Below are 20,811 nucleotides of genomic sequence, written 5' to 3' on the forward strand. Positions count from 1 at the left end.
GGCCGGCTGGTGTCACCGGGCGGCGCCGTGTCACCTCACGGCTGCGAGCCCCGGGGCGGCCCCGCCGGCAGCAGCGCGGGGCTGGGGGTTGCCCCGCTCCTGCCCGCGCCCGCAGGACGGGAAAAGCCTCCGGGCAAGTCCATCGCCTCTCCCGGTCGCCGCCGGCTCTCCAGCCCTGCTTCACCGCCTCTTGCAGCCTGGGGCTCCGTCTCCTCCTGCCGTTGAAGTTTTCCTCTTTGTAGCACGTCCCCTGCCCCGCCTGCGCCAGAGCTGCGGGGCTGCTCCCCTGCACCCCGCATCCTCCCCGCATCTCTCCGGCCAACCCTAAGCCCGGCTGCTCCAGCTGCAGAGGGGTCCCCAAAGGCGCCTTCAGCGGGGACCAGGGCTCCCCCTGAGCAACGACTCCCACACAAGAGACGCAACTAATTGCCGTCTGTGCCCTCGAAAAAGAACCAAAGTAGACAAAAGCTCAAGATATGTCCCCTCCAAAATAGGTCTGTTGGCTATTTCAGCTCACCAGCAACAGATAAGGAACTTTTCTTCACAGAGTACCATTTCCACAAAGCCTCCGGGAAATAGCACTGACCTGGGGAAGTAGGACACCCTTAGCTCCCTGACCCCCAGCAAGCACCACTGCTTCCCTCACACCCACAGCTCAGCACTCCAGGCAACTTGCCAAACAGCAGCAGCAGCAATAGAAAACACAGGAGGAATCGAAGTCTTCCCTTGCCTAGGTCTGGGCAATTTATTGCATTTCTTGTTTATCTTCCATCAGGGAGAATGGCACAGGGCTAAATGGCTGATGCTGGGCCCATGGCATGCATTCCCTGGGGTGGGTGTAGAGCAGGTGGGGTAAGGCAAGCCCTTCTGGCAGTGTTGCGAAGAGAGTATCCTCATTCTAGGAGGAGGGATGTGGCTCTTTGAAAAGCTGCCATGCCTCTTGGAGAGGGAGAGAGGTTCCCTACAAGACACTCCCAGCAAACCCTCCTTCTGCTTGGGCGCAAACCCTGCTTCCTGCACCATGAAAGAGATTTCCTACCCCAGAAGCCTGCATGGATGGACCTGCAGCAAAGAGCTCTTCCAGAGGTGAAGCCTTCTGGAGACACAGAGCCCTGCCTCCAATGCCCTGCTCTGCACGGCGAGCCAGGCAGTGCTGGCAGAGCGAGGGCAGTCAGGCAGGCTGACCTCATCCCACCGAGCACCACCTCTGAAGCACCAAGAGCATGTCAGGCAGTTTAGGCAGAAAAGAGCAACTGTGGAAACACACCACTTCTTCAACGCTCTCGCACTTGGGATGCCTGACACAGCTGAGGGAGCGCTGCTGGGGCAGCCAAAACACGTGTGAGGAGGCAGCTAATGACTGCCTCACCATGACCATGGCTCTCACAGAAAGTGCCCCAGATAGTGCCATGCAGGAGAGAGGTGACCCCATTACTCCTGTGTGTTCACCATTCCCTCCTCTCCAAAGAGAGCTCCTTAGAGTGCAGGCCAGTTTATTCCTCTTCCCCAAACACCATCATCTCAGCTGCTTGTTTCTGCATTTCCCAAAGCTGGGGAAGGTGCTGCTCTGCTCCTACCCATCACGCTGTGAAGTCCAGAGCAGGGGCCCTGCTCATCGGGGGCGGCTGGGCAGAGTGCAGGCTGCTGCCATCTCCCAGGGTGGGAAGTGCAGCCCACAGCCCTGTGGTAGCTTTCCAGCCCATTGCCTTGAAGGGCCAAATCCCATGCACCAGGTAGGAGCCAGCATCAACCCAGAGGCTTGGACACTGGTGCTCCTGGCCAGTCTCAGGCTCCAAGGCTCATCTTGGCTTTATCAAGCACAGTGCATTTGAGCAGCCACACGCTCAGTTCAGATGGTAAAAGAAAAGAGTGACTTTTTTATCATCTCCCTCCCTTTCTAGTTCCCTGGTGGTGAGCAAAGGGGGTCAGGCAGCTGGACCAACTGTTGATGACAGCAGAAGGGGAAGAAGAGAGGGACAGAGCCTGCCAGACACCTTGCTGTTGCTCAGGAAGACACAGGATCAAGATGGAGGAAGCAATGCTTCTCTCTCAGTTCAGAACAAAGGTCAGGCATGAAAAAGGCGTCAAATAAATAAATTCATACATGACAGCATTTATGAGTCATTTTTACACCTCACACAGTGGCAGATGCACACTGAGAGGAGCTGGCTCTGGGACCCTTCTGCCTGCAGCCCACGGGGCTTGCCCTGGGCTGGGACCATAGGCCATGCCTCATACACTCTGCAGGGCAGAGCTGGGCCCTGCTCAGCTCCCAGGGTCTGAGGCAGAAGCTATTTAGGTTACATAGATTATTTAATATCATACAAGGGGCATGCTCAGGTTAACAGCCATCAAAGTTCATGGGATTCAGTTCCTTGCACCACAGAGGAGAAGGGAGAGCCCGGGCAGAGCCCCTCACATTTCACTGGATAACCCCATTGCTCAGAAACTCCTTTCCACTGGATCACCAGCATGGGGGGTAACATTTAAACCTGTGTCTGCCAGTTCAGCATTTACAGCAGGTCAGGAAAGGCATTAGTCAGGTCATTGTCTGAGGTCAGTTCACAGTCTTGGTGTTGCTTTTCCAGCTGTATGTTTTGTGCTCTCATGAGCAGCAGCTGAGATTTGGCTGCAGGAGGCACCACAGCTAATCTCCTCACTGAGGGCTCGCCTATGGAGCCTCAGGGATTGTGTGGCAATTGGGAAGGACGCCACTGAGCCCCTCCTCGGGCTGTGGGTCACAAGCTCCCCCCCAAAGGGGTCCTGTCAGCCTCCTGCTACCAGCTCAGCCCAGGCAGACACCAGTGGGGATAGCACTTACCCCAGCCCCAGGGGAAGGCAGCTGAGTGAAGGGCATGGACTGAGGATCACTGCTACACTGGTAAAGACCAAAGTGGTGTAAACTAGGGAAGGGAAGCATCCTGACAGGATTTCGCCTGCCAGCCAACAAGCTTGAGACTCACATGCTCTGCTTCCCTGTTTGAGGACACAGGTTACTTTTGGGGTTGGAAGATGACAGAAGGGAGAAGGTGTCATCCCTCTGGCCTGAGTGGAAAAAGGACATGTAGCCAGCTCAGGCTCTGCCTGCCCCAGCCATGGTCAGCCATGAGTGCTGCACAGTGCTAAATGTCTGCCCAGCATCTGTCCACAAAATGCTCTTTATGCAGCCCCTGTGCCCACAGATTGGTACAAAGGGGTCAGTGCTACTCCAAGCTAGGAGAAGAAGCTGAGGCACAGAGATGCAAGAAACGACTTGTGCATGCCCATGGTACAAATGTGTTATGAGTTTGGTCCCAGAGCATGTGAGTGCCTTGGCCCGCGTCCTGCCCTCCTAACACCAGCGTACAGAGGCAAAGTGAGATCTTCATCCTGGCCCAGGATAGAACCAAGAGGGCACCAGATGAGGTAGGGAGTGGTTCCTCCTCTCCCTACGTTAGCCAGGTAAAGCTAAAATCACACAGCATTGTATTGGCCAGAAGCCACCGCTGGTTTGAAGGGTAACAGCAGCTCTGAAGAAGCCTTACGAGTCTGGTTCCAGGATGAAAAAGACAGTTCTCCTCCCCTGCCCTACACAACCCTAAAAAAAACAGCAGGGATTTTCCAGTTCAGTGCTGTTTCCACCAGCAACCTCTCAGGGCTGCCCCACACACAGAGTAGCAGCAGGTTTGGGCTCTGCTTTCCTGCTGTCCCCCAGAATTGGGGACCATGGAGTGGGCAGTGCTGTTTTGAGGGGAGTTTCCGTACTTCTTCCCAAGGAGAGACTTGGCACATGCAGGATCCAAGCAGTCCCTGTGAAGGAGGTGAAACACAAGGCAAACCCAGGCGATGCAGAGAAAACATAAAAGGAGAACCATGGCTCCAAGGTCTCTAGCGCCTGGCCACCTCCCCTCTCCTCCTGCTATGAGCCTGTGACAACCCGCACCTCACTCTGGCATTCCACCCTCTGCAAGGCAGACACGCCAAAGGCCAATGTTAATCTGAAGGCTGTTATCCAGAGCGACCTTCTCTTAACCCCCACCACACCCATCCCATCAGGCACCTGAGCTCCAGACAGGAATTAAAAGTTTTCCCTTCCCCTCTCCCCAACTCCACCCCAGTCTCTTCTTCCCTCCCTGGTTTTATTCCCCCTTTGATTTCTGGGTGCTCCTCAGATAAGTCTTGAAGAAGTAGTTGCAGAAGAGCACCAGCAAACTGAGATACAGCACAGATGTAAGGAAAACACCTGTCCAGGTGGTGTGGCAGACCTTATCCTCCATCCAGAAGATGATCAAGATGTTCATTATTACATATGCCAGCATCTGCAGCGTCTGTGAAATGGTGATTGTCATGGCGATGAAGTGGGGTACTTGGAAGCCTGTGGCTCGCACTGCATAGTAGGAGTACATGACAGCATGGACACTGAAGTTCAAGACTGCAGGCCAGCTGCTGCCAACAAGCATATCCTTATAGTGATACCAGGCGACGATCAATGTTACAGAGTGGTGGTACCAGTGGAGGAAGGTGAGCTTCTTTTTCCGGAGAACAATGAACACAGTGTCACCTTGGGTTGGGGGAGAGGTGCATCGTTAGTCATGTAAAAGCACAGCAGTTGTGCAAATTTTCATGTGAAGCAGAATGAGTGAGCTGCAATGCTGAAGCCATTATGTGGCTTTATCCCACCAAAACTTAGGTTCCCATTGGAATCATCTGTATCAATAAAGCTCATGTAGGTATCTACCTGCTGTCACATTTGTGGTACAAGAGCTCCTTGCCCCAGGCTTGCTTACCTAGCTCTACCTACACAGCACTTCAGACCAGCTCTTCTGTACTTTTTCAGATGGAAGCTGGGTGGAAAGCCCAGCCCTCCCCTGCCTGCTTGCTGCCCAGTGCAGAATTGCCTCATCCAGGTGCCAGCCTGGGGATCAAACCAGAGCAATAACATCAGGATGCAACCCCATGGAGAGCAAGCATGTTGTCTGGGTTGAGCAACAGGGAGCAAGAAAATGAGTGACATGTGCAAGGCTAGACAGCCCTGTTTTCTGAATAACATTTGGACAGAGAAACCTGTAAAAAAACCTGCTTGTAAAAGCAAAGGAGTTATAAACACACGGGATAAGGAGAAGTTTCAGACTCACCCAGTTCCATGAGTTTGCTTAGCACAAATAAATATGACCAAAGCTTGGAGACAGGGTGGATATAGATGGATTGACTACACACTGACTGCTTAAGTCCCTTGGTAGAGAGGATCAAGGCCATTTGCTTCCACATCCGAAGGGCCCCAATGGCACTATAAGAAAACCAGAGGAGAGCTGAACACTCTGCCCAGGGCCTCGCCAGAGCCTTCAACCGCTCTGCACCCAAGAATATTCATCTAACTCCATCTTGATGCCCAGGGCAGTCTGAGGGATACCTAACAACAAACTGTTGTCTTCTTAGACTTCCAAACATGTTTCAGCCTCCCTCCGTTTGCTGGGCACAGGCTTGCCCAAGGCCTCTTGGCCAGGATTTCAAACACACACATTTCTTCAAGACAGAGCAGGGAGGGGCTGCTGCTCACACCAGAACAACAGCAAGGCACAAGGAGCAAGTAGGTTTTGAGCCACCAACATGGCCCTTTGGCTTGTGTGGTGCCATGCAGCAGCTCCTGGAGGATGGCAGCAGCCAAGATCTGAGCAGCAAAGAATTCCCCCTTGTTACACCCTCTGCTTCCACTGCTTGAAGAGGCACTCAAGAGTAAAAGCTGCCACATCTGGTCACAAAAGGGGGGGCAATTGTCCTGGTGTCCCGTCTCCTGACAGAGGCCAACAGTGCGTGCCCAGGGAGCATTTACAACCTCCTGTGGCAGGCAGTTCCTACATCTTATGAGAAGAAACATCCCTTTTTCTTTGTTATCAACCTATACATTTCATTTGTATGAGCTCGTCTCTGAACAGACCATGAACAGTCATCCCCTGCTTCCCCCTTTCCCACAACTTGTGATTTTACAGACCACTGCCATGCCCCACCCTCACAGAGGGCAACCAGCATCCCTTAGACCTGACCAAAGCCAACTTGTGCACGTAGGCAGAGACACTCCTCTGGAGTTACAGAGGCAGTAGTCTAGTTTTGCTCTCTCCTACCAAACAGACTGAAAAGGTGAGGAGATGAGGGGAATGTTGGAAAATTGACATCTGCTTGTTTAATTACAGGGTGAATCTTTCTCATGGTCACTGCGGAAATCCAGTACCATAAGACAGGACAGTTAGAAAACAGGTATTTTAGACTGATCTTCACATTTTTCATGGCTGGGGAAAAAAAAAAAAAAAAATCAGAGCTAGAACTTGGCAGTAGTACCAGGCTGTTCTTAAAAGGTGTCTCTAAAAACGGAAAGCAAACTAACCCTGTCTTCGTACCATCATTCTCCTGGCACTGCAACTACTCATACTTTTTTCTTTTTTCCCCTGTATCAAAGCATACTGGAAAGACAACCCAAGGACTGGTGATTGTCAGCAACTTTGATATATTGGACTAGTTTATGCTACCAGCCAGAGAGGACCTCCCAGCCTCTTTCATGTTCTTCTTTAGATTTACAGTAACAAAGGTGCTTCTGTGAGCATACCAGAAATTTCCCACCACCTACAAACAGGACTAGAAAAAGGGGTGGTGGTAGGGGGAATCTCCATTTTAGAGAGTAATAGGCCTCAAATCAAACTTAAAATTGTCAGGCACCATTTGAATGATGATCTCTTCTCTTGCAGACTTCACATTAAAATCTACCCACTAATGATTTTCAAGCACAGTCCCCAGCAGTCCTTCTGCAACTCATTTGACTTGCTGGAGTATTTCTGGTGGGGAGCCAATGATCTGTATGAGCAGCTCACTTCCACATATGGGACAGGGCCTCCAAGGGGAAAAAACCATGTATTTCTCTAATGACATAGGGGATGCCCAGAACTTTCCATCAATCCAGTCCTGAAGGAAGGTCTACAGCTGTCTCTGGCTTTAGCAAAGGCTCTTACCTGAACAAGGCCAGACTGAGGGACCACAGGGTCAGTGGTACGCGCAGTTGGTAGCCTCTCCGTTCCTTCATGAAATGCTGGATTCCAAAGATCAGGATCAGGTAAGCCACAGAAATATATACAGACATGTGCCTGCAAGTAGAGGAGAAGGAGCAGTCAGGAAAAGACCCAAACCGACCTATTTCCAGACAGACTTCTGTGGCCCCAGCAGATCACTCTCACCAAGAAACAAAAGATCTCCTATTCTTGTGTTAAGGTTGGGCTTGGTCACAAGTAGCCTGCCCTGACAGTGAGAAGAGCTGGCAAGGAAAAACCCTGTGACCACAGAAAAGAAAGCGAGCTGTTACATTGTGGAGATTTCCACAGACCTTGATGGGATGAGGTGGGATCTGGTAACCTGTGAGCAGGATCCTGAGCAAACACATCAATGCATTTTATCTGCTTACACCTGAGATCCTACAGGCAGAGGATGCTCTTTGCCTAAAGCGGCCAGTTGCACCAGAAAGCTAGTCTCAAGGGCCATGTGTTATGTCCCACTCCTTTCCAAGGCTTTAGGGCAGTATGGCAGGGCTGAGTGCCCTGTTTACTGCAGTGGCCATCCGTGGCTGCTCCTTGCCCTCTTGCCACAACACAACCTCCCTACGGGCTGCAGCACGACTTCGACCACCGTTTGCTCTGTCCCAAAACCTCCTCCTCCTCCTCGGGGCTGAGGGCCCCACGCCCGCTCTGGTAGAAACAGCAGGACCCGACGGTTCTACCCAGGGTCTGGGATGCACCAGAGCAGCAACCTCCTCTCTTCTCACCAGTTCTCCTGCATCCATTCCCGAGCTTCCTGCTCATTGAAGTTCCTCTCGAAGTCGTACTCCTCCAGCGGCTGCAGCTCCGATGGGTCGAAGCTCAGCTCCATATCGAGCATCCCCGGGAGTGAGCCAAAACGAGCTGCTCCTCCACTCTGCACCGGCAGATATAGTCCCGGGGATGTGCTCCGCCCCGGCATCGTACTGTGGGGGTGGGACTGGGAGCCGCCCGACCCGACCCGACGGGGCGACCGGAGCCTCCCTCTCCTTGCCCACCGCCCCCCAGTAGATGGGCGGGCAAGGTGGCGGAGGCTCCGGTCGCCCCGTTGGGCTGGCTGAGGGGTCCTGCCGCCCGCTGGGTACCAGCCTCATCCAGCCCAGCTCGCCCCGCCCCCCAGGAGATGGGCAGGGTGTTTCCGTCATCAACAGCAGGCAGAAATAGCTTTACCCCAAACAGTTAGCTGTTGCGACTTCTTCACCATAGACTGAAGCATCTGGCTGCTGCTGCTGGAGACTAGCTGGGCTCTGGGTAATCCTGCACTTAAGGTCATGCTGCTGAAAATGGCTACAGCATAGTCAAAATCCCCAGAACACAGTGTATCTCATTGCACTCTCTGGTCAATTCGCTCAGGGTGGTGTTAACATCCAAGTGTCATGTCTTCACACACATGCAACAGGATCATCATGCAAAGCTCAGACATGCAGACATCACTGCATCTGTACACAAGTCAGCTCCTTAACTGCTGCCTCTTCAAACAGGAGACAAACATTTGCCATGATGAGACATTTACTCTGTATTTGACAATGCAGCAGTGGGAGATATTCAGGAAAGAGTTTGACGTTTGGGAATGAAAATCCCCTGGTGATTTTTGCACCATCCCTGACTTACGCTCCCCATTTTCCAGAGCACTTGCAAGTTTCTTGAGAAAGGCTGGCTTGTGAGTTTCTTAATAGCAGTGGTTTTGCCATACCCTGCACAGGGAGAACACCTAAGTAAACAGCATAGGCTCCCACTGTGCCTTGCACAGGTCTCACTTTTGTATTCCCAGGAAGTCCTGCCCCAACCGGAAGACTGCAGCTCAAGGACTGCACAGACTCTCCTTCCCAGTGCTCTTTCCTTACCCTCCTGTTTGCATTCTTGGCAGAACCAAGCTCCAATGCTTTGCTGAGTTTTCCTGTACTCCAATTTTTAGCTGTCCTAGTAAAAAATAAAAAAAAATTAAAAATAGGGGGGGCAGTTATACTACCATTTTCAGAGGAAAAGCCTTTGCTAGTGTGTGACATGAAAGGACAGAGCAGAAATTGCTGTCCATTAATTTGCTGCTACACAGGGCCTCTGCTGAAATCACTACATCCTTTATGCTCCTCCACTCCACATAGGTCACTCCAAGATCACTTCCCTCTAACAGAAGTGACCTTAATCATCCGTAAAGGAAGTATGGGTGATGAGATTGCAGTTGCACATTTCTAAAAGGCTCCTCTTTGAGCTGAAATGGGAATGTTACCACATCCAGTCTTGTTGATCATGGAGCACACTGTGAGTAGATGCCCTGAAGTTACACTAGCACAGGGTCAAGATTATCTTTCAGGTCTGGTGATTTCTGAGTCTGTTTCTTCAGGTTTCTAAAACTTGAGGAAAAATGATAAGGCTTTTTTTGATTCTACCATTCCTGCCATGTAACACAAAATGGCAACTTTCTTTAACATATGAACCGAGGAAGAATATTTCCAAGATGACACCCTCCATCCTTGGTAGTATATTTTAACATATAATTTCCCTGCTTATCAGCAGACACGTTTCTAATTTATTAATTGTGGCCTTTACTATCTATCTTTGACTATGGTCAGTTACTCTCAAAGGGGAATTCCTGTAGATACAGGGAAGCTTATTCCCTGGGCTAAGCAAAGACTTTTTAGAAGGCTGTGCTGTAGGTTACAGCAGTTTTACAGACAGAGTGGCATGGTCATGACCTACAAATGATCAGAGAAAATGTTGTATTTGTTTCAGCAATAGACTTTTACAGGACAGAATTTATAACAGGGATCAGCCATCATGTGAAAGATGCACACAGAAAGACTGCATTAGTAGACACACAAAAAAGAAATTGTAGAGAGCAACAGGTGTTTGAAGATCTCACATTCCCACCTGCAGTTCCTGCAGCTCAGCAGCCATCCAGCACGAGTCAGAGAACTTTCCAGAAACATCATGCCACTTGCTTTTCATTTTTCATCCCCCACTTTGGGCAGTAGCATCACCAAGCAGAACATAAACAGCACAGGAACATGCTGAAGGCAACTTTTATCTGTTGCAAGGGCAAAGACTAGGTGCAGCCACCAATAAAGCCAAGAACAAGAGCAGAACACAGACAGCACAGTAACACAAGCAGGTTATTTTTTGCTCTAGCTTCTAATGCACAGAAGTTGACATTCAGTCTCATTATTCAGCAGCAAAGCCATGTTTGGCACCTTATAAATTTATCCCTCCCCATGCTCCAGACAATGGTTTCACTGTTGCTGAATCCTTTGCCTGCATATTCCCTGTGGATTTGTCATTCTTAGATGGAGTACAGTGGTTAGCTGCTTGATGAACTACAAGTACAAAATACCTGCTTGTTTGACCTACGCTTTAGCAATTGTTGAGCAAAACCTCCTTTATGTAAGACACTATATTGCAAGAGGAAAAGTCTCTAAATACCCCTTGTGAGATTGAAAGGCGAGTTGGATTAGCTGAGTAAAGGTGCTGATGTTGACATAATTTCTTATTCTTAACTTACTCCTGGAATCAGTAGTGAAATTTTTCATTTTGAAATTGCTTCATGCCATGTGAACAAGAACCATGCCTCTCCTAGAGCAGGTCTGCCTGTCTGTCTCTTAGGTGCAGGCATGTTCAGTTAAGAGGCAGGAGGATCTTGTGACTGCAGCTGTTTGGTAGCACCTGAGCAGGCAGCTTGCAGCCCTCCTGAGGTACCTTCTTGGCAGAAGGGAACAAGAGCAACACATACAAAGAACAGAAGCAGGCAGCACAGATGAGGCCTTCAGCATCCTCCGAGATCCCTGTCTTGCCTAGTAAGGCAGGGCTTTCTCTTTGACAGGCCGAAAGCTCACCTGAGCAATCCAGATAGCACTGCAACATTCCCATTATCCTCTTTCCTCCCCGATACCAAACACACCCATCTGCACTCTCAGCTCTGGGTGGGCTAGCATGCAGACAGCTGCCAAGCCCTGTGCCTGGTCACTGGCACTGTGCTGAGAACCACTGTTGGTCTCAGGGTGGTTTAGAAGCCGACACGCAATGCAGACATCAAAGTGATTTGTAAATAAACAGCTGAGCTTATTTCCACACATCATGGTGAGTTGCGCAGAGCTCAGCTGCTGCAGTGAGCAAGCAGAGCCCCAGCAACACTTCACACACAACCATTTTCATTCAGGAACATTAGGGCTGCAATCCTGAGTCAGTGGGAGAGAAGGGCTTTATCCTTCTGTCCTCCAGATAAGTGGGGAGGAGACAGAGAACCTACAGAGCAGAAGGCTCCCTGCCTTTAATCTGAGCCCATGATGGCTAGGAAGGACCTGAAAGAGAAAGCACAGTTTACTGACGACCATGAAATAAGGCTGTGGATCCTTCTGGAGAGGGCTTTTCCCATTAGATTGTTTCTACAGTGTTCCAGAAATTAATCTTATTTGAGGTAGCCTAAATACATTAAATGCTCATTTAAAGCTCAAATTGCCATTTGCAACAAGAGTTTTGGTCTTCTGGTAAAGATTCACTTTTTCACCAGTACATGTGGAGGGAGGACTAGTTTCTGATATGGTGACTGAGCATCACCCATAGTCTTATTTTCCCTGTGGCAAGATTACAAGAAAATGGATTTTTGCCCAAATACCACATTTTTATCCCGAGTCTTAAACAATTCCCTTTATCAGGAGAGTAAGCAACAAATTGACTACTTTGCTAGTAGATAACTTGTTTGACTTCTGACAAGTCTGAAGAGCATTTACGTGTTTGTGAAAGACTCCAGGTACCATCCACGATGAGTAACAGCATGCCAAATCCTGGTAGGATGCAAAGTGCAGATCCTCACTGTACAGCATGTAGGCATGGTCCTTCTGAAGGATGTATGTGATGAATGAGAAAGTTGGGCATTTGAAAACAGTTTTGCATAGAGCTAGCTAGTCAAAGTATTGCTCCTTGATGCATACATACTCTAAAAGACGGCTTCTGGGGAACACACTGGACGGGGCTGCATTCCCTCTGCCAGGCAAGACAGCATTTCCCAAACAGGACAAAACCAAAGCAGACCCACTGAATGGGAAGACTAGGCCTCTCAGAAGGGACTTACTAGTGCTCCAAGTTATTTCTTGCTCTCTGACCTAGTTGCTCTTACTACTGTGAAACATCTCCAAAGAGAAAATAACGTAAGAGATAGCTAATGTCCTAAGGGTTAAACAAAATGATGTAACATCAAGAGCTATTAACCCAAAGATGTCATAATCTGCCATCACCCTTTAGATGAATGCCCTCACAGCTCTAAGCTAAGGGTTACAAATCCTGTATAAAACACCGATGATGAAAAGCACCTCTAAGGAGCTTTCTTGTTGGTTTCATGGTAGCATGTACATGCTCTTCAAAGCCTGTAGGTAGGCATGCTGGTGTTTGGAAACAGTGATTAAGACAAGTGCATTAAGACAGTGCAGTTGCTGTCTTCAAACTTTGTTCCGAATACAACAACTGAATACACATGCAGAATGCAGAGAACCTGAGATCAGCAGAGAATTTGTCAATTTAATTATTCTGTGTCTGTTTTCACAGTTGAAAATTTACAGGCTGAAGGAGACCAGTCTGACTATCTAACGAGTTCTTGAACAAATGCATGTACAAAAATCCTATTGAAGGACTTCTCATTAAGATCAAAGGTGTCCTTTAAACAACCTGGTCAGATACATCTTGATCACAGAAGTCTCAAAGCTCAGGCTGAGTTTCAGAACATCTACAGGCATTCACGCATGTACCTATTTGTGTTTTCTGAACTGTTCATTAAAGACTTTGTTCAAATCATTCAGAACTTCTCAGCCAGAACAGGTCCGGTGCTTTAAACAAGAGCAAAATAAACCACATCACAGTAAAAACATTATTGCATTAAACAAATTGCCATCATGAGCTGTTGCCTCTGTTGGTTGTGGTGTGTAAGAGCTCTCTACCCTGCATTCTCAAACATATAAAACACCTTTTCCTTTGCTAAGCCAAACAGAATAGTCCCAGGGTCATTTGCAAAGCCAGACCTTGCCCATGGCCCTGTGTCAGCCCTTCTCCACTTCATCATTCTCCTGCTCCAAAGCCCAATTAAGCCATCTGCACTTATAGTTAGTAGAAGTTACACCAACATCAGACACACAGGAAAAATTACCTCTTTCCTCCAGTTAAAGTCTACCAAGGCTGCAGTTTCTTGGTCTATTTGCCAATCCCAGGCAAAGTGAGAGAGCAAAACGGAAGTTCAGCGCTTTGCTTTGTAAAACCTGCTGGCTACAGAAGCGGGACTAAAATGCTTATTCCTCTAACCAGAGTAGAAAGTTCTCATTTCTGCCTTTTCGCAAAAATAAAATAAAATAAAAATTAAAAATCAGTGTTCATCCTACTTGATTCTGTCTTGGGACTACTTTGATCCCCGTTAAAGTTTTGCTCACCACCACCAGCTACTTGCCTTGTTTTTTGCAGCTTTTTAGAGAACCCCTCATGAAATGTGTTTGGAATGTCCTGTTAACAAGAGCCCACATTCCTTTATCAGGCACTGAACTAATACTGTCAGATGATTCCTTGGTTGGCAAGGTATGACCTGAGAAGGAGGACAGTCTTCAAGTCTTTGGTTCGACTTGAAGGTTTTTTTGTTTTTTTTCAACCCATTTGGTGCGAGGCTTACTGTAATACAACTTCCCTGATCAGGCTCAACCTCTTCTTAAAAAACAGGTGCTCTGTTTGCTACTGGGCAGTCCTGGCAAACCATCATAGGTTGTAATCCAAACACCAAACTGTGAAAGGTGCCTGCATGCTGCCCAAAGGTCCTGCAGTTGTTTCTTCAGTTCCTCCCTGCTTCCTAACCCAAACTAAAGGCAGGGAAAAGATGACCCATTTGACTCAGAGGAGCTAAGGCTCAATGAGAAAGCAGCTTTGCATCCAGAGCTGAGGCCTGAGGGAACACACACAGGTCTGGAGATGAGGGTATTATAAAAACACGTTTCTTCAGAAACGAGAACGTGGCCCTGAAGGCCACCTCAGCCAGACCTGGGACAAGAAAGGGGATTCTTTCACTGTTAGGCGGTTGTGGGCAGTGGAGGGCAGCAGCATAGCACACGGGCTCATGCGCGGCTTGAAGGGCTTGCCTCGACACCAGCTCCACCTTTCTGCTACTTGTAACATCCCACCCCAGCCATGCTGCTTACAATTAATTATTTCAGACTTCCTCTGAGATGGCTGCAGGCCTGATCCTAATTCAGTCAATTTTTTACTATCTGTAGTTACTCTCAGCTTTGTTCATTCATCTGCAAAAATATGTTTTTAGCACCATCCCTCACTCTGCTGATCCAGGTGGCAAGTGCAAGAGAAAAGGGAGCAAAGCAATTCATTCTTAAGATCACCTTTTACTAATCCCTGTCTTTTGTTCTTGCTCAGGCCCTTAGCTTCTTGCCAGTTTAGTTTTAATGAAAATTAACCATTCAACCCTTCTTCCCAGTTAGTTTAGATTTTAAAAAGGCTGGCCTTAATAGCAGTCCATCCACTTCATTGGTGGGTTCACCACAGCCATTAATGTTTCCCTGCCTAGAGTCCAAAATCCAGTATTACCACTGCTTGAACTGATAGATCACTTCGCATGAAGGGCACTGAAGTTTAACTCCAGCCGAAGCCTCCGCTGAACTTATATCACTGGGATTATAACACTGAGTTTGCCACTTGCAGAGCATGTAATTTTTTTTCTATTTTTTTTCCCCCTCTTTTTTGGCAAGATACAGATGTTAATCAGTGTTGCTTTCAAGAATGGTTTAGCTATTATTCTTCTATTACTTGACATGCTTTTCTAAGAGCAGACATTAGATATATGGGGCTGCCCTTACCCTCATGAATAATACCATTGTGTTTTCGGTACCTCTTCCAAGCTTCGTTGTTCTCTTGGATTTCATAAAACCAAAAAGTCATCTTGTTTCCTTTGAACTACTGCTAAATGGTTCTACCTCTCACTTTGAGCACACTCACCTCTTCACGATCAAGCAGGATCGCTCTGGTCTTCCAGGATTACCAATAACAGAAGAAAACTCAATCTGCAAAGCTCTTTAATGAGATTGATGAGCTTTATGTCAGCACATGGGTTGATCTCAGAAGAATTTGCCTTACAAGAACATATATGACTGAATTAAAAGGAGACAGGGATTAAGTCAGTCAACAGCTTCACTGCCATAGCATCGGTACAAATTTATTACTTAATAATAATAATTCAAAAGTTTCCCTTAAGAAGATTGCTACACAGCCATTCCTGCTACAGGTAGCACCAAGAACAGCTGTAAGAAGTTGAGAAGGAGCTAGCCCCAGCTGTATCCCACCTAGAGTCTTTTATAGCAGCAGGTAGTGTCCCTGCTGGGGGTCAACAGGCTCAACTGGAGGGTGAGAGGCATTTTACCCAGCAGCAGTCCCTGAGCAAGAGTGAAAAGGCTGAGAGATGAAGGAGGAGCTTCCTGAACCCCAATAGACCTGTCAGCTACTCAGAGCAATTGGCTTCCCTCAGCTGTCCTGAAAGGCATGGTGCCCAGCTCCCAGCCAGCTGGGTGGTGCAGGAGCACCCATGGCATGTAACATCTCCCTGGCATTTGCAAACCTTGGGGGACGGAGCCCTTCCAAAGCACACCTTGGGAGGGACCACGGGCCTTTCTGTTGTTTGAGATTATGCCTTGCCTGAGCACCTGGGAGAACAGCTGTTTTCTATTGCACTGCCTTGGGGACTTGCTTCCTTTGCTCTCCAGGTGAGCAGGGGCTGCTATGAGCGTCAGGGCCCTGTGCAAGCTTCCCTCATCCTGCGGTTTGGTTGGCCCTGGCAAGGAGGTGCTGCCCCACCGACCTTGCTGTCACACTAGGCTCCCTGAGCCTTGCAGAGCAGCTGGTCCTTCCTGCACCCCAACAAGGAGCAGCCAATTCACATACCCTGGTGCACCCCTAGGACGATGCGCATTGTGACCTGTAATTTATGCTACATCTCTTCTCTCTGAAAGCCACCAAATCTGATGTATAAGCACTAAAGTGTCAGTGCATCCACTAAAGCCTGCCAAAAATTCATCACCTCACTGTCCAAAATTTTTGCCCTATCTGCAGGTGGAATTTCTCTCACTTATAGGTGTCAGGAGCAAGCCCTGCTGTGCAGCTCCACCTGCTGTGACACAGCCTCAAGGAAGTCCCTATGGGGAAAGGGGGACTTGCCTGTTCCAACAGGAGTCTTAATGGCAAATGGCCACCACTGGGGACGGGACACCCACAGAGCTTGGGTTAATTTCCTTCCTTTATGGGAAGTATTTGCAACGTGGAAGCATCAGAGGAAGGCATTGCCTACAATCTCAAGAGCATCAAAGAGGTGCATGAGGACCACAAGAGAGAGGTCCATGGGCAGAGCCTGCTTGTTGGGGTTGAGTGGCTGGGGCTGAGCCATGCACAAGCCCCTGCATCAGAAAAGAGAAGGGGTTCCTGGCACAGAGGTGCTCCTTGCTTGCTGTCATTTAATGGTGGAGTGAGTCAAAATCATTGTCTTTGAGGAGGCTGTCCTCTAGGCTTTCCTCTCATAGCCGGAGTGATTTCACACTCGCCTGCAGAGGGAGATGTCTCCCCTTTATTAGCCCTATTTTGTTGACACCGTTTGGTGCCACCACCTTACGAGGCTGGAAAAAACAGCCGCGGAGCTGACGTGGCCCTGCTGGGGCCCACGGCCAGGGTTTCCCCTAGGGATGCGTCGGCGGCTTGCGAGGACCCTCCAGTATACAGCAGCACTGGGGATGAGGCAGCAGTAGCTTATTAGCTCTTTGCAAAATCCTGCAGGAGAGCAGCATTTGTGGCAGTGCCAGGCCCTGCTGTATGCTCTCGCAGTGGTATGGCCACTGACACTGGGCTAAGAGAGGGGCTGCAACAGGAGTGGTGTGCGAGCGTGTAGCTTCATCCCTTCCCCATCCCCAGCAAGGAGCTGCTCCCAGCAGAGGTGCTGCCCCCAGCCCAGGGTTTGGGCAGAGCTGCATAGCCATCACCTGGAAAACATGCTCGTTTGCAAACCCCGGGTATCTCAAATGCCAGGATGGCTCCTGCACCTGGGGCTGCTGTGCCTCACGCATAGAGCAGGTTTGCGAGGAGCTGCTAGGGCTGGACAAACCTGAAAAGCTGGCTCATGCGTGCCCCAAACGCCTCCCTGCCCACAGAGCCACTCAGGGCCCTTGCAGGGAGTTTTCCACACAGCAGTGAGACTGCTGGTGTTTCGGCATCCCGCCCAGGCTCCCCTGGGCCTTGCCAAGGGGCAGAAGGCAGCTCTGCACTGCGCAGGGCACTGCACAGGGCTCAGCTGGGGTTGCAGCTCCCAGGTGAGGTGTCTTCAGCCCTCTAAAAAGTATTGACTCATGTCCTACTTTTCCAGGGGGGAGGTTGGCTCCTGGCTCCCTGCTTGCTGCCTCATAAACCACTGTTTTAATCCCCTGAGTTACACCACAGCCCTACCTGCCTGCCTCAGTGCCTGTGGCAAGGGAGGGCACATGGTAACAGAGAGGCACTTTGACCAGAGATTGGGTACCAAGCTGAAAGCAGAGCTGCCTGAAGGATAGAGCTCACCTACATCGCTTCCTCCACCAAGGCTTTAAATGTGTGTGACAAGCTACTCATTATTCATAATTGAACTTAATAACTAGCTTAAGGCTTTGTTATACTTTCCTTCTGTATTCAATACCAAAAGAATAACAAGAAGAAAAGCAAAGAGAGAAAGCTATGCATTTAATCGGAAGAGAAAAGATTTATAGAGGACAGTAATAAAGCTGGAAAAGCTAAAGAAGCCCTCATCTTTAATGAATATATTCAAATACTTCCAGAAAACCACACCATAACTGAAGGAATGGCTCCTGACGGTTTCTAAGCCTATACACAGTTTTTCCTAGGGAAGACTCTTTTCATTTCAGGGGTGCTTTTTGAATGTGTTTCTTCCTCACAGCATCCTTGAGCAGGTTTGTGCTTTATTCCATTAGAAGTAGTTCTTACCAAATTGTTGAATCGTTTTTAATACACTGTATATATTTTGAGTCCCGAGATAAACATGCCTCCTAACTCTGCTGTACATTTGGAAATGAAAGTAGTCATGAAAAGCTCAAGGAGTTAAGGACATATCTGACAGGAGACAACATGCTAAGGCTGCATGTGGTGCTGTCTTGAACTTCTTTCTGAAATTGTGTACAGCAAGAAGGCAGTGTCCTCAGAAAGCTGGAAAACAGACTCATGTTTCCGTAAGCCCACACAGGCTCCTTGAGTCTTAGACATTTCCCTCTGTTCTTTTACTTGCAGGCAAAACAACATGCAGGTCTCTGGCTCCATCAGGCCGTGGTGCCCCTGTTTCCTCTGCAGTGCCAGCACTGGTGATTCACACCTGTCCTGAAGGATTTTGATGGTCAAGACTGATGCTGGTACCCTCTCCTCCAGCTCCTCTGAGGCTAGAGATGACCGCTGTGGGTCACAGCCCAACTAAGTAGCCCCTCGCCTCCACTATGTTTTGCTGCATTGCTGGGCTGCGGGCGACAGACAAGCCACTGTGCTGGAGCATCAGTTTGCAAATGCGGTGCATCTGTCCTTTCACTCTTTTTTCCCTTCTATTTACATTCAAAGCAATCCAATGCTGTCACCAAGCCACAAGCTTCCAAACTTGCTTGCTATATTCAGCCTTATCTAAATAGCCAAACTCTCATGTAGGCAGCAGTAATGATCTCCCTCTTCCACCCCAGAGATGACAAAGAACTGAGCAAAATGCCCCACCTCCGCCCCCTGGTCCACACTCACCTGCTAGGAGATGCCAACAAAGCCACCATAAGTGCAACTCTAAACAGGCAGGCATGCTGCAAGACTTCTGTCAGTATCTCCACGCGCCCGCCCCCGAAATAAAAACCCAAACCCCATCAACCTTTAAATTTCAACCTGAAGGCAGAAAGGTGCCAGGTAGCCAGTGTTTCTACCACTTATCTACAATCCCTTTTTTTCCCCCTCCTATCTATTAGCAGCTCACCTGGCTCTTATCTCCCCCTTCCCCCCACTGGGGATGGTTAGACTCCACATCCTCAGCTCAGAGGGCATGAGGCCACATAGGACAGCTACAGAGCAAGACTGACAGGTTGCCATGCCCACCACCGACCACAGTCAGGCTTGGGCATCCCAGGAGGCAGCAAGAAACTCCAGGAAGAGCTACTTCTGCCATGGGATAGTTACAAGTCCCAGCTCAGGTCTATGGGCTCTTCTCATCTGTCCTTGCTGGCTAACAAGATTTTTGTCCAAAGCCTTCTTTACTGCATACCCTCTGCAAGCTGGTGGTTGGGGAAGGAAGGCAGCACTGCCCAGCCTCAGAGGACCCACTGAGTCAGAGCTGGGCCCTGTCCCAACCCAGAGCATCCCAGGAACCCAGCCAAAGTTCGCTAGGTCGCACATGGCAACACACCTTTCATCTGGAAAGAGAAACACATGCAATAGCAACCAAGAGCAGAGCCCAGAAACACCAGTGAGGGCAGCTGTGGCAATGAGGTTACTCTCCAGTTTGTGCCAGCACTGTGATGGCCCCAGCTGAGAGCACCGAGCAGAGCCCTTGATCTTCAGCATGGGGCATTGGCAACTGGACCATCACCCAATGCTGCAGGTGGGTTGTGCAATTGCACCCAAGCGTGGGTTTGCCTTAGAGCCCAGGGTGAGTAGAAAACCATAGATATCGCTCCATATCATGTCTCCAAGTGGGGCAACAGTATGCCTTTTCACACTGAAATGAGCAGGCATTTCTGTTTTCTTCAGAAAGAGCAGAGCTCATTGCTTCTATAGAACTGTTCTATGGCCCATTGCTTATCACCAGCTCTCTGAGGTACTGGCTGCTCTTGTGGTCCTGGCACTTGCATCTGCTCCAAATTATTCTTTTATCACAGGTTTGGAGAATCCATGGGCATGGATGTGTGTCACATGCTGGCAGAGGAGGGAAGGCACTGCCTGAAACCCTGTGGGAAGACCAAAAGGAATTGCTCATGGAGGTCTGTAGGGATCCAGAGGTATATGGAGACCATAGCAGCAGTAACAAGAAGGAAAAAGCACTTCACTCTTGATTGAACAACATCCTGTTACAAGGATCACAGATTCACATTAAACCAAGACGGGAGAACTGCCACACAGGGGAAAGAATATAACTTTATTTTAAAAAATAATAATTTAGCTCAAACACAAACAGGATTGCAGAGGGTTGACTGAAGCAGGAAGAACAATATTTACCCACAGAACTTAAAATAGACCAATTTCATTCTCCTGTAGATGATACTTTCAGTGTGCTTCCCTGTCCATAGCTCTACTTAGGTCTTTACCTGCACATTAAGGAATTCTGACTCCTGGGGCTCTTGGTAACAAGGCAGAGGAGAAATGGTGTCTGCCACACATGAAATGCTATTCCTACCTCCAGAGCCTCCATGGAAGATCTAAAAAGCCAGAAGAGCAACACCAGCATCTAAAACAACGTGCAATACAAAGGAAAAAACTTGCACTCCTCCCTGGAAGTCTACCTACCCATGCCCCATTCCCAGCGTCCTGGCCAAGTGCTTCCACCCATGCCTGAATTTGTGCCCCCGCCCACAGGTGCTGTACACAGAGGTGTGCACACAGGCCTTTGCAATACTCCTCCCTCCCCACTTTCTTCTCATCCAGACCTGCTGATCTTTCACCTCTCTCCATGCCTGTGTGCCGTACATTTCTTGGCACAGCAGCAGTTCGTTTCACAGTGACAGGATGTGCCCTGGAACACACTGAGCCT

General features: G+C 49.0%; 1 protein-coding gene across 1 annotated transcript; it reads right to left on the bottom strand.

The window, feature by feature from the left end:
- Nucleotides 1–4,118: 4,118 nt before the first annotated feature.
- On the bottom strand, nucleotides 4,119–7,893 carry ELOVL3 (ELOVL fatty acid elongase 3). The gene is made up of 4 exons (XM_009957925.2): nucleotides 7,781–7,893; nucleotides 6,978–7,109; nucleotides 5,115–5,266; nucleotides 4,119–4,540 (listed from the first exon to the last, which is right to left on the bottom strand). The coding sequence occupies exons 1-4, from the start codon at nucleotides 7,891–7,893 to the stop codon at nucleotides 4,119–4,121; spliced, it is 819 nt and encodes a 272-aa protein (XP_009956227.2).
- Nucleotides 7,894–20,811: the final 12,918 nt, after the last annotated feature.

Source organism: Leptosomus discolor, chromosome 6, assembly GCF_034619465.1.
Source record: "Leptosomus discolor isolate bLepDis1 chromosome 6, bLepDis1.hap2, whole genome shotgun sequence".
In the NCBI taxonomy this organism is placed as follows: Eukaryota; Metazoa; Chordata; class Aves; order Leptosomiformes; family Leptosomidae; genus Leptosomus; species Leptosomus discolor.

Bases quoted from the DNA above. Each gene is read 5' to 3' on its own strand.
- ELOVL3 (XM_009957925.2), bottom strand. From the start codon at position 7,893: ATGCTCGATATGGAGCTGAGCTTCGACCCATCGGAGCTGCAGCCGCTG. The intron at 7,110-7,780 runs GTGAGAAGAGAG...CTCTACTTGCAG, and splicing joins GAATGGATGCAGGAGAACTG to GCACATGTCTGTATATATTT. The intron at 5,267-6,977 runs GTAAGAGCCTTT...GTTTTCTTATAG, and splicing joins CTCAGTCTGGCCTTGTTCAG to TGCCATTGGGGCCCTTCGGA.